This window comes from Stegodyphus dumicola, chromosome 3, assembly GCF_044657685.1.
Source record: "Stegodyphus dumicola isolate Sdum_Otavi_A_Nest chromosome 3, ASM4465768v1".
Lineage (NCBI taxonomy): Eukaryota > Metazoa > Arthropoda > Arachnida > Araneae > Eresidae > Stegodyphus > Stegodyphus dumicola.
This window is the reverse complement of record NC_140770.1, coordinates 60,455,553-60,469,403: the sequence shown is the minus strand read 5'-3', so window position 1 is coordinate 60,469,403 and position 13,851 is coordinate 60,455,553. Positions and strand designations below refer to the sequence as shown.

The window sequence follows — 13,851 nt, the reverse complement described above, 5'->3', positions numbered from 1 at the left end:
AATGGGGGAAATTCCTGAGGTGACAGGTGCAACGGTTTTTTAGGAACAGCGTTGTTCGGGCATGTCATACCCAAGCGTGTACTCGCATTTCTCAGTGAATCACTTCGCACTTCTCATTTTCAAGCTTTTAGTATAGGTTTTTCTTGAGTTGTAAGCATGGCGCTGTATATTCCTTACGATGAAGAGATGAAAAGATTGAGAAATCTTCTTGAAACAGTTTCTTCTGATGAGGATTCATTTAGTGAAGATGATGAAGATGTTGATGACGAAGAATATAATAGTAATCATGATTCATCCATAGAGAATAGTGATTCAGATACAGAAACAGAAAATGAAACTGTGGAATGTAGCAGTGAGTTTTATGTTGGAAAAAATGGAGTAAAAAGGAACAAAAATAAATTCCGGACTAATGTTAGAATTGGTGCCAAAAATATTATAACTAAACTCCCGGGAAATACGAAGTATTCTAAAGACGTCTCAACACCTTTAGATTCCTGGTCACTGCTTATCGATGAAGATATGTTAAAACATGTAGTCGACAATACAAATATTTATATTGATTCAGTATGTCGAAATTTCACTCATGAACGGGATGTGAAAGCAACAAATGAGTTGGAAATCAAAGCTTTAATTGGATTGCTGTATTTATGTGGAGTTTATAAATCATCCCATGTGAACATGGCCTATGGTGATTTTCTTTTCAGTGTTAAACGTGGCTGCCATTAATGCAAGAATAATTCTACTATCAAAGAAGGAACCATCAACGGAATACCGTACCAGGCGTACGTTTCTCAAAGCTTTAGGGATGCAGCTAATAGAAAGTGTTCAAAATGAACGATGATGAGCATCTGTAGTTCCTGATTCTAAACAAACACTGAGCACCGATGAACATGTTAACAATGAACCCCCACCCACCCACCCCCCAAAAAAACCTAAAATTACTTACAAGAGGTGTACAGAGTGCCCCAAGAAAAAAGATAGAAAGACCAGATTCATTTGTGAAAATTGTAGCAAAAGTATATGTATGGAACATATGACCTCATTTTGTAAGCAATGTTCAAAAATTGTAAGTAAATAATTTTACCTCTCCTTGTTCTTTCATATTTTGTCTAAAATGAAGTATTAACTTGGTTTTACATTTTAATTTCTTTTAAAAACCGATTAATTTTATTCGGCAAATTTTTAATTACAAATTTTTTATTCGGGTATGACATACCCGGCTCGTGCTCATCGGATCGGTGCGTGTGCTCGCGAGTTAAAAAATGAAAATAACAAAAATAGACATTAATATTAAAAACTACATTTTAAAGATTCTCTTTTCTAATTCAAACAAATATTTTCCATCAACCATAGCTTTATAACTGAATATGTAATTTCCTTTATTATTTTTTGATAGTATTGTCAGAAAGTTTTCCATGACATTTTTCAAGATAATACTCTTTTTTGTCAGCATCTACTTTTATTTTTACTGTACATGAATCTCCGGTTACAGCCGAAACTATCGCAGATGAAAACGTCGCGGAATAAACAATGCAAGGCGAAAACATCATGGGAGAAAAGAAAGCAAAGAGAAAACATCGGGGTCGAAAATAAAGTGGTTAGTTTAAAAACATCATCATCAAAAATATAGCAGTTAAAAAAAAAGTACCTACAGATCATCACATGACGATAACATTGTGCACATGCATTTTTCAAGTTTTTAAAGTTGTAAATGCAATTTTGCGTAATGATTTGGTAGCACAAGAAGGAAAGAGGTGAAAATATTCACAGCACTTTAAGAATAAATGGAAACAAAACAAGATATAATTTTCACTAATACAATAACTGATTAACAAGTTGTGAAAGAATATAATTTGATAATTAACTAAGCAAATTTGATAACCTGATGCAGTTCTTTATCTTCCTTTTCCTAAACATTTTTAGACTATATTTTTCATGAAAATTTATCAGTTATAAATTAATAAAATAAAATTATAAAAAATTAATAAAATTTGTAATTAACTGTGTAAATTTAAAATTAAGTACTGTAAGTTGCATTAATTTTCTTTTCATTTTTTCATTTTTTAAATGCTTAAGTTTTCTTTTTACTTTTTCAGCAAAAATTTATTAGTTCATTCAAAAATATGAAGTATAGAAGTAAAAATATCCCTCTTTCCTTCTAGCACTCCCAAATCGTAATATGATAATGTGAAAATGCACTTACTTTTAAAAACCTGACAACACATGTGTGCAATGATTTGTAGTTACTTTATTTTTTACCACAATATTTTTGACAACAATGTTTTTAAACTGGGAAGTTTAAAAACTGCTTTATTTTCGACTACAATATTTTGCACCATGATATTTTAGAACTGTGATGTTTTCTCTTTGCTTTCCTTTTTTCCACGATGTTTTGTACTGCAGCGTTTTTGCCTTGCAATGTTTTCTCCGTGACGTTTTCATCTACAATTTTTTTGGCGGACACTGAATCTACATATCAAATTTGCATTTTTTTCAATAAGATCAGATTATATCTCCCAGGCTCTAAATCGTTTAACTAATCTTAAAGTTTTAGGATAATATCCAAGACTATTGAATTCATCCATTTTTAAAGGCTTTTTTATTTAGGAATATATTTATTAGTAAACATATCTTTTGAGATTCGCACATATATGAGATTATAATATAGTGATTCGGTACTTTTCTGTTTTGCTGGGCAGTAATGGTACAACTGATGCCAAAGGGAATATTCTTGCTGGTAACCTTTTATGTCTTATTTTCAAAACAAGTTGCAGCCATTTCTTATCAGATTGATTGTTTCTTTCAATACTTGCATACAGTTAGGTATAATTTTTACCAGATAGTTTAATTTTATGGCCCTACGCCATTCACGGTAATTAAGTCAATTAGGATGCAATCACACCACTCACCCGAAGGCAAAAATATAGAAAAGGCAAAGTCAAGGATTAAATTCATCAATTCTAATGAGAATGCCCTAGCGAAGTAAAGCACTGTGGTTTTACATAACTTCTGAGTAAGCTATTCGTACAAATTGAAATAATTCTTGCATTTAAACTTGTATTAATGTAGATAATTACTGAGAGAATTAGATTTTTGTAGCGTAATTTATGTGAGATGGGATAACTTGGGGTCACGTGATATGAAGTGGCGAATCAGGATGTTGAATCATGAAAGCATAGTAAATTCTTGGATTAATGGCTTTTTACAAATTTATTGTCTTTATTTATTGGTTTTTTACAAAATTTTAAGCTATATTAAAATGTTTATGCCTTCAAAATAAAACTTCTTAGAACTAACATGTGTTAACATTTTTTATGTGTATATTGTATGTTGTCTGTCGTCAATAGAGTCTGCTTGGCGAGATTTGCGCAGGCGAAACAGAAAAGTACCAGTAATTCTCTCATAATGTCTTTTAATGAATGTTTTTGACACATTTTTATATAAATTGGGATTACACCAGTCTTTTATGTTTATTTAAAAAGTCTTCACTGAAGTCTTGATGTATGATTATGTCATCCCAATCCACTACATCTTTCAATTCTTAGTATTTTCTGTTAATTTTGGATATCTAGAAACTAATTTCATGTTTAATTTTCCAAAATTTTGTGAAATAAAAATATTACGTAAAGTTTGATATTCTGAAACAGTATCCCGATTTATTTTATCTTTGTTATCTAAAATGAATTCTTCAGATAATACTTGATATCTAGATATAATATCCCAATTAATGGGAATTTTGTGCATGATCATAAATGGTTTAGATAATTTCTGATAAGCTGAAATATCATCCCCAAAACTCTTATTTTTATATTCACTAATAAAAGGTTCTGATAATTTTTTATATCTAAAAATTAAATCCCAGTGAACAGCATTTTCAAAATTTCTAATTAAGTTAAAATACTGTTTCTAGGAAGCTCACCCTATTAACATCCATTTATTTAGGTATATAATTCAGGCTTCCGATCTAATATTTCAATTTTCAAATAAAGATGAATAATAATATCTCTATTTGTTCGAACTTTTAATTTTAACACATAATCTTGCTTAACTTGTGCAAAAAATGATTTACCTTGTAATAAAAAGAAGTATTTTAGCATTTTCTTCTATTAAAATTTTAGAATCTTTATTCAATATTCCGTATTTTCTAAATTTCGAAAGCTTAATATTAGTCCATTCTTTATCACTTTGAAATGTAATAAAACCAAATGAATTAGCAACATATAAAGAAATTTTTTCGGTTGCAGTGTCTTAATCTGTAATTGGATTACCAACATTTTCTATTGTTTTCCCTTTTGCATTTATAGCATCTTTAATATGTAAATATTTATCTTCTAATTTATTTTTAAATTCAAATATGTTTTCATGTATTTGATTATCATCAGATTTTTCTTCATTAATCGCTCCTACTAGGTACTTAATATGTCTTGCATTTTCTTCAGTAAAATTTTACAAATTGTTCTGTAGTTTCTTAATTTTTTGATTAATTCATTTTTTGATTCAAAATAATTATGTTCTATGTATTTTAATACAAATTCTTTAATTAGCAACATCGTAATTATTGACTAGATTTAGATATTTTTTTTTTTTTAATTTTATTCTCCATATCATAATTTCCATCATCCATTAATTTAAAACCAATACCAGGATTACCTATAGGGCTTTCTTTCATTTCATCATCATTAAAAGGTGGATAATAATCTGCCATTTATTATAAAGATAATTTTAGAAATCCCAAAAGATCATATGATATGCTAAAAATACATTTCCAATCAAAGTTATCTTGGAAGTTTTCAATAAATTGTTCTGATAATTGTTGACTTCCAGAAATACATTCCAATTGAATCTTATGTAGAAATTTTTTCTGCCATTTATTTAGTAAAACTTTAGTATCCAAAAGGTACAGTATCATAATTACCTAAAATTCTCCTTCTATCAAAATTCAATGTATAAGTTTTAATCATTTCATTTACTTTTATATTTTTGTCTTTTTGAATTTGAAATTTGTTAATTTTTACATCCATGCAATTACTTCTCCTACTATTATTTTACTTCTTTCTTCAAAATTGAGTTTGGTTTCATTTTCATGACACATTTTAAATCCTTTTACTTTTCCTTTTTCAATGTTAGTATTTAAAATATAGCTATAATCTTTAGAAGTACCAAATATCTATGATTTTATATATTCATTTGCTTGTAATTCATTGCTCCATTCACCCAATAAACATCATATTTTTATAGTATTAGTACTACCATCAATATAAATAACAGAATCTGTATCATAATATAATAGTTTTATCTCCTAATCTATTTTAATATTTTATAAAGTCTTATTCTAGCAGACCTGGTTTAATATGTATATATATAAATTTTGTTATTATTACATATATATATATATGTGTGTGTGTGTGTGTGTGTAAAATTTTGTTATTATTACATATATATATATATATATATATATATATATATATGTAATAATAACAAAATTTTAGAAGTATTGAAGGTAGGAACACCAAGACATAGAAATGCAGAAAATACTGATGATGAAGCATGTAGATGGCGTATTGAAGAGGAAGCATTCTGATTGCGTAGTATGCTGATATGTTAACTTAGTAATATTTAAGAAACTTTGCAGTTGAGGCAGTTTTATTTCCATTTTTATTTATGTGGCCACCGTTCGCTTGGCACTCTAGTCGTGCGCATTCAAGAACATTTACATTTTTGATACTTTTGAAATAGGAAGCAAAGGCAGCAAAATTACATCCTAGCAGAGCAGAGAGCGAAGCTGAAGTGCGTAGTTATCCTATATGGAAGCACATGAAAAGAAAAGTTTTGGTTTGAGTTAAAAGTTTCAGTTTCCAATTATTACATCATCAGTGCTGCACAGGCCATGCAAAATAGAATTAGTTTAAATTATAATTCTGATTTAGATTTTTTTTTATCTTACATATATATATATATATATATATGTATTCAAATTACCTTTTACATATTCATCTTTCATCTTATAATTATTCATTCCCGCACAGTCATCATTCATAAAAACCATATTTAAATCCTTAATCTTATCATTTACTCTAAGTTTCCAATTTTGTAACATATTCAGTATTTTTCATATTTTTTCTTTGGCTAAATTTACCCCATAAAAAATTTTAACAAATTTTAGCTGAGAGAATTTTGCGTGTTAAAGTATCTTTTTCCCCCCCCCCAAAAAAAAAAACAAAAAAAGTTGGGAGAACTGAAGAAGATGCTGTGGTTTTTCTTTTGAGAAAAATGTTTACTTTGCATTTCACTTTGTGAAAGTAGCTAAATAAAACTACATTAAATAGCATTAAATTAAACTAAACATTAAATAAAACTACATATTATTGAAAGTACTTGGAGGTGTGATGTGAAAAGCTGCAAGTGAAGTGGTTTCAGAGGTTTTATAATAATACATTAATTAAACAGGGGAATTGACATCAGTTATGTAGTGTGGACAAAGAATTTCAGCCTTTAACGAATATATGATTATTGAGTGGAGCTATTTATGAGAGAGATGTATCCTCTACATCTAATCTGACAACCAAATAAGCAAAAATAGGGCCTTAAAAAAAGACTGTGGGCATAAAATCTGTTCATATAAGGGCAGGGAAGGCCTGCTGAGTTCTTACACACTATTAGGTGTTTGATGGGTTCTTCGAAGAGGCTGCTGAATTTTTTCTTGCTCATGTTCCAAATTGAGAGGCATGTGTGTGATTATGGCAAAGCCTCGAGGGCTATCTGCCTAAGAGGAGGGATGCTTTCGTGGAGGACTTTCTAAGGAAAACTAGTTCATATACACATTACACATGGGGAAAACCACGAAAATGCCCATGCAGCCAGCCCGTTTGCAGGATTAAAACCTCGTACCAAACTACTAGTGTTCAGCGACTTTACCGCTCGGCCGCTGGTGGGCCCAAATTGAGAGGCAGTAACACTCATGGTAAAAATCATTGACTATGTGCAAGAAGAATCGACAATTTATTCAGATTATGGGTGAACATATAAAACAGAGAAATTAAAAAAAAAAGAGGCAAGGTCATAGGCAATGGGTCATAAATTTCATTATGTTGAAAGACTGAGCTCTTTGTTGAATGGCAGAATAAAAATCAATGAGACACAGTTTTCTATCATTATGAGTTTTCCCATTTGGAATTCATGTGGTGAAAGTCCTTGGAATGAGAAGAGTGCTTCTAGTGCCTTATTAAAAGCAGTTGTGGAAGCATGGCAGCTACAATGTTTATGTTAAAAGAAAACATAAATTTTGCAATAATTGTGGTGCCAACTTGGTAATTAAAAAAAATGTGAGCCTTAGAATAAGATAGTGACAAAAATAGTCACCTATACTGAAATTTCAAGGGATGAAATAGAATTATACTTTCTATCAATACATTGCGTAAACAATGAAACTTAAATCTGGATCATGCTTTTCTGTTTTCACTAATGGTTGAGAGAAATCTGGGCATATATATGGAGTTGTATTTCATTATGTTATGGCTCATTCTTACTTGTGACATATTTATGATGTTATTTCTTTGATCAAAAAATATTTTAAATTTATTAAAATTTGAATAACTAAAATTGAAGATATTGCATCAGTAGATACGAGAACAAATTTTTATTTTCCATTTTATTTTATTAAAGAAACTGTAAGAAACAGCAAAATATTTTATCAGCATGTATTATTGGGCCATATAAAAAGTATCTGCAGTTTTTTGGTACGTTTTTGAACAAAAACTTTCTTTATTCAAAATCAGTTTTAATCAAGTGCATATTCACAACTATTATCTATGACCTTTTGCTATTTTTCGGGTAGCTTCATAATTCCATCAGTTTAGAACTTCTGTGGTTTATCATCGAAAAATTTGGCCAAGTGATTTTCAGTGGTGCTTTGGTCAGCCAATTTTTTACCATCAAGAGAGTTTTACAGAGACCAAAACAAATGGTAGTCAAATGGTGTAAGGTCTGGGCTTTAGGATGGATGCATCAAAACTTTCCAACCAAGTTCCGTCAATTTGTTCTGAGTTGTCAATGATACGTGTGGCCTCACATTGTCATGATGGAAACAACTCTTTTTCTGTTGGCCAACTCTGGTCGCTCTTTCTGAATTGCTTCATTCAGACGGTTGAGTTGTGCACAGTACAGGGCCAAATTGATGGTTTTGCCAGGTTGCAGCATCCCATAATGGACAATTCCTTTCCAATCCCACCGAACACTCAACATAACCTTTTTTGGCAACAATCCAGGCTTTGAAGTCATTTGTGGTGGGTAACCAGCCTTTGGCCATGATTGTCCATTTTTCATCCCTTAAAATGATTTGCTTAAAAAATAGTTCAATTTTATTGTGTTTCAGCATTTCACTGATAGTAATTTGATCAATCAAATTTTGTTGCCGTAATTCATGTGGAACACAAACATTGAGCTTACTTTTGTAGCCTGCTCTTTTCAAATGAGTCCAAACTGTCATGTGGTTGACACTTAGTGCCTCTGCTATTTCCTGACAGCTTGTATGCCAATCTTGCTCCACCAGTTGTGAAATTTTGACTTTTTCAGTGACTGGCCAACCAGAGCGAGGTGCATCTTTGACATTGAAATTTCTAGAACGGCATCGAGCAAATCACTCTTGTGTTCTTCACTCATTCACAGTATTCTCACCGTACACTTCACAAATTTTTGGCATGTTTTTGTAGCATTTTTACCTTTTTTATGATAAAAAAGCATCACATAGCGTATTTCTTCAGATATTTCACTCATTTTCAAATCAGTATAACTTTTTACATGAGGAGCGAATTAGAAAACTATGTCCACAAACATGTGGAAGCTGAATGTCACCTTTTAAGCACATGTTTGAGACAATCAGTGAATGTTGCCGGATATATAGGCATCAACAGCATCTTGTGGCAAAAAATATGTTGAGACTTTTTTTATGATACGGACTGAAATGTGTGACAAGTTATGTCTTATATGTATACATGTTGTCATTTCATAACATTATCCTTTCCTCAAGCAAAGCTTACCATGCAACCAGCTTCTTCACCTGGGTTCAAATTATTAATATTCAGTGATCTTAACTACTTGGCCACTAGGATAATTAAATTCATGTATGGAATGTAAATTAAGGCTTCAATTACATGTTGACTGAATAAATTATTAAATTAAGAAAAAATAATAATAAATAAACTAGTTTTCGTACATTTTACATGCATAATGTTGTTTCCAACAAAAGTTCATTTGATACTGAATGAAATGAGGACTTCCATACAGTACCAAAGATAAGTCCAAGATCTGTACGTCCAAGATCCGGAATGATCTGAAATCTATACCTTTTCTCAATTTTTAGTCCAAAAGGGCTTTGTCCCTGAAGGACTATTGTTTTCGTTTTGCAATGTTGTGTTGGTTTATTATAAGTGTCCATTTCACTTTTCAAACTGTTGCCATCAAATGTTAGAGTCCTAAATTGTATTTGAAGAAATTAAATAATGCAAAATCTGCATAAATGTATTTATATTTCTTGCATTGTAATAAAACAACGGTACATAGAGCCATTGAATTTTGAATGATGTAATCCTACTGCAAATATGGCTATGTGGAAGCCCAAATTTGAAATTTGGAATTTGTTTTATTATCGATTTCATATTTTGTAAATCATTAACGAATTTTTTATTAACAAACTCGAGGATTTCAAAGCAAGCAATTGCAATGTACAGAAAAAACATTTTTATCTCCAGCGCGTGAGACTGCGTATCAGAAACTTTAAAGATATGCTCAATTATTTTGGGATATTGCTCTTGTACTGAATTTTATGGTTTAAGTTCAAAGAATGTTATATTTAATAAATAAAGGTAACAGACAAAATGTTAAAAAAATGACCCTTTGGACGTAATTTAAAATCTGAAACATTTCAGGCTTTTCGTTATTTCTTTATTTATTTTTTTAATTTTATTTAATTTTATTAAGATTTTTTTTTTTTTTTGTAAATGTGTTACGCATGCATATATTATTTTTTCTCCACCAGGAAACATGTGGAAAATCCCGATTCTTAATTTCAATTCGGCACTTTGTTATTGAAAAAACAATCATTTTAGCATAAATATGTGTGATCAATAATTTGGCCTCATAGCCGCTGATCTGCTGGGCATACATCTGAAACTGAAACATTGTACATAGAAACATCCTTGATTTTACTACTAATAATATTTTATAATCCTGACGCTAACCTGGTGAATCATTATTTATTATATTTTGCTTTCATCACTGTATGTTTATCAACACGAGAAAGTCTTAGCACAAAAAACAAAGCAACTTAATTTACGCTCGGAAAATGTGTTATAAAGTAAACAAATGTTAAGCTTTTTTTTGTTGTTGTTGTTTTGTAAATTTTGATACCCTTTAGATCATAATTGCTTCATTATTTCATTATTATTTTAAAATATGTAACTGTGATTATTTCATAAATCACAGTGAGATATTTTAAAATTTTTAATTTCTACATGCCATCTTACTAGATTTAAACTAATGATCTAATATCCATAAAAATCTCAAATCTGGAATCGGCAGAGTCCCAATGAGTGTGGATCTCGGATTTTGTACTGTACTAGCAAAGTGTAATCCATCACTGTGTGTGAGGCATCAAGAACAGGAGAAATTTTCACTAGCCGAAGTGAATAATTTCATATGCTGTGCAGTTTATTTATTAAATGAGTAGAGAGAAGTATATCTAAGTGTATTTTGAGAAAAAAGGATAATTTTTTGTTTTAATATTTTTGACATTATCAAACTTTAAAAAAATCTAGTTGAAAATTACAATTAAAATTATTGATATGGATGGATTAATTTTGTCATCTTTCCATCTTCTGTTTAACTTAGTTTTAGTCTCCCTTCTCTAACTGGTTTGTAATACATACTTGTTTCTGATCTTATGCACATTTATGAATGAAATGAATGCAATGTTTAATGTAAGATTTCTTTTTATTTCAGTAAACAAAAGAATATTCCTCTCATAGTTTTGATACTTGTGTGTTCTGAAGGCTATAACTATCCTGAGGCATTTCAAATGGTTACAAATTTGAATAATTGGTTACATCTTAAGGAGGTAATGAAGTAATTAACACTTAACTACTCTAATATTTGAATATTGGATTTTATTTTATTTATTTGTTTGTTTATTTTACATAGGCTGATCACACAAATGATATGTGGAAAATGCCTGTCTCTTGGGCGTTACCATATGGGAGTAATGCACCTCATACAATATACTAACTTGAAAATTGCGCTGTATTTCAGTATGCCTTGAATGAAAATTTGTAATAAATGTGTAATAAGTAATAAAATTTGTAATTTTTGTAATAAATATATGCTTTTTGAAAAATATTGAATATTATTATTGATTTTGAGAAACAGCAGCAGCAGAATGATCTAACTTGTTGTAATACATATTGTTTTTGCAAATTTCTTTAGAAAATTTCTTAATTTCTAAATAATTTTAACTTGATTCTAATTTTAGAAATATAGTTGCTTTTTATTTTTCCTTCCAAAAATACTAAATATCATATGCATTTTTAGCACGGAAAATAATGTTGGATTGCCCCTCCCTCCCCCGAAAAAAAGAGTGAAATAAATATTTTTAAGTCCCCCCTCCATGCGCACCTGTGTTTGTGTATTCCTGTTTTTGGTAATATTTTTATTTAAAATTATCAGGTCTTGATTTCTAAAATTAGAAGTATTCAAGTCCTATGGAAAGTTGTCAGGAAAGGTAAAAAATATAAGATAATGAACAATACAGTTTAAAAAAAGGTAAAATAAATAAAAACATTTTATAGCATATTAAATTAATATGCATTTGGACTAACATTTTTTATTTTATTTGTCAAATGTCAGTTACATTAGCTGTTAGGCCATTAAACTCCTTGCTTGCCAATAGTGCTGAAGTCTACAAGAAAAATTTGTCAGTGCTTCACACTCATCAAGAAACGACAAAGTTGTAGCAGATTTGGCATAACCCAGGATGCACCACAAGGAGGCCTACCACACGTGGGACTAACATGGGAACGTTATATTTCTTTTATACGTAGCGTATTCAGAAACTAAGTACCGTTTCATTCTAGCGCTGTGGTAGGCGTCCAGCGCATGCGCACTAGTCTTTCTTCTTGTTCACTGACTTTCAATTGTCGCCATTTTGGTTGCTCTATGTTGTGTTTTCAGTTTGCTGTGCACATTCAAAATGTTTAAGACAATTAGTTCTCCCGCTGACTGTGAGATTCGTGCCGTGATTAAATTTTTGAACGCGAGGAATGTTAAACCAGCTGAAATTTATCGTCAAGTGACAGAAGTTTACGGTGAATACGTGATTAGTGATGGAATGGTGAGAAAGTGGGTAAGAATGTGTAAGGCAGATCGAACAAATGTTCACGCTGAAGCTTGGAGTGGTCGGCCTTCTGTTGTCACCGATGATTTGGTAAGGAAAGTTGATGAAGCAATTCATGAGAACAGACGCTTCACAATGACAACTCTTTCAGAGGCATTTCCACAAATTTCACATCCGACTATCGCTTGTTCCTGCACATGAAGCGCGAGCTTGGTGTGGCAAGCTCTTTGGATCTGAAGATGACACGAAAAATGCTGTGGAGTCATGGTTATCGAAACTGGCGGGAAGTTTCTTAGACGATGGTATGCAAAAACTGGTCACCCGCTATGACAAGTGTTTGATCATTGGTGGAAACTCTGTTGAAAAATAGTTTAAGACATGTATTTTCATGTAAAAATAAAATTGGATTCGAAAAAATTGTTTTGCTTTTTTTTTTTTTTTTTTTTTTTTTCCAAAACGCTACTTAGTTTCCGAATACGCCTTGTATGTTACCGGCAAAGCATGAAATCCAGTATTCTCTAGAATACCTAAGCATTTTGTAGAATGTTGAAAACTGGTTGGCAGTGTATGAAATGACTGAACATTTCACACATTGCCTAGGCATTCTGTAGAATGCCAAATGACAAACCGGCAAACTATGAAATACATCTCGAATTCGTTCAGAATAACCGAAACTACTTACCAGAAGTTAATAAATGGTATAAATTATTGCTAAGATGGAACCACGGGACTGTTGGTTGCTGAATCTCTAAGATCTGACATTTGTGAAAAGTAAAAGTAAACTCATTTATCCTTTTAAAGAAGGTGTCAGTACTGTGTAGTATTACGTCATGGACACTAACTTTCATGTACATAATGAAACTCCTTTGGCTATTAAACAGGGAGGATGTGAGATATTGTTGAAAGAAATTTCAACCAATTACAGAAATGCTACATGTAATTGATACTGAACTATACATTCACCTTTGTGAGCCCTGTCAGAAAAAACTACAGTCAAAAGTCTTTAATCCGGACTCGTCGGGACTTCATTGATTCCGGATTATAGATCATCGGTTTAAATCTGGTAAGATGGCATGCAGAAATTATAAAATAAAAAATATGAAACCGTAATTTATGAAATAAAGAGCAATTATGATCTAAAGGGTATCAAAATTTGCAAAAAAAAAGCTTAATATTTATTTGTTTGCTTTATTAAACATTTCTTTCAATGCGCGCATGCGTAAAGCATACATTATGCATAGTCGAAATTAGAAAATTGCAACCAGAAAACTATTTGATTTGTATTCTTGGTATTTATAATGACGAGGAATTTGATTTAAATCATATCAAAGACAGATCATCGAGATGAAATACTACATTTAGTAAGGAATTAATAAGCCGAATAAAATAAAAACATCTGCCCTGAAGTTAAGGATAGTGCTGACAGATCAACTTCCAGTTCATTGCGCGCTGCATTGTCCCCCCCCCCC

General features: G+C 31.0%; 1 protein-coding gene across 3 annotated transcripts in view; it reads left to right on the top strand.

Annotated features, from left to right (window-relative positions):
• The window catches only part of LOC118185799 (proteasome assembly chaperone 2), a 31,740-nt gene extending 20,352 nt beyond the window's left edge, over nt 1-11,388 (top strand). For all 3 annotated transcript variants that reach the window (XM_035355708.2, XM_035355707.2, XM_085812941.1), the window contains 2 exons: nt 10,996-11,110; nt 11,194-11,388. In XM_035355708.2, coding sequence (XP_035211599.1) covers nt 10,996-11,110; nt 11,194-11,277 — 199 coding nt within the window. In that variant the 3' untranslated portion in view covers nt 11,278-11,388. The remainder of the gene's footprint in view (nt 1-10,995; nt 11,111-11,193) is intronic.
• Nucleotides 11,389-13,851: the final 2,463 nt, after the last annotated feature.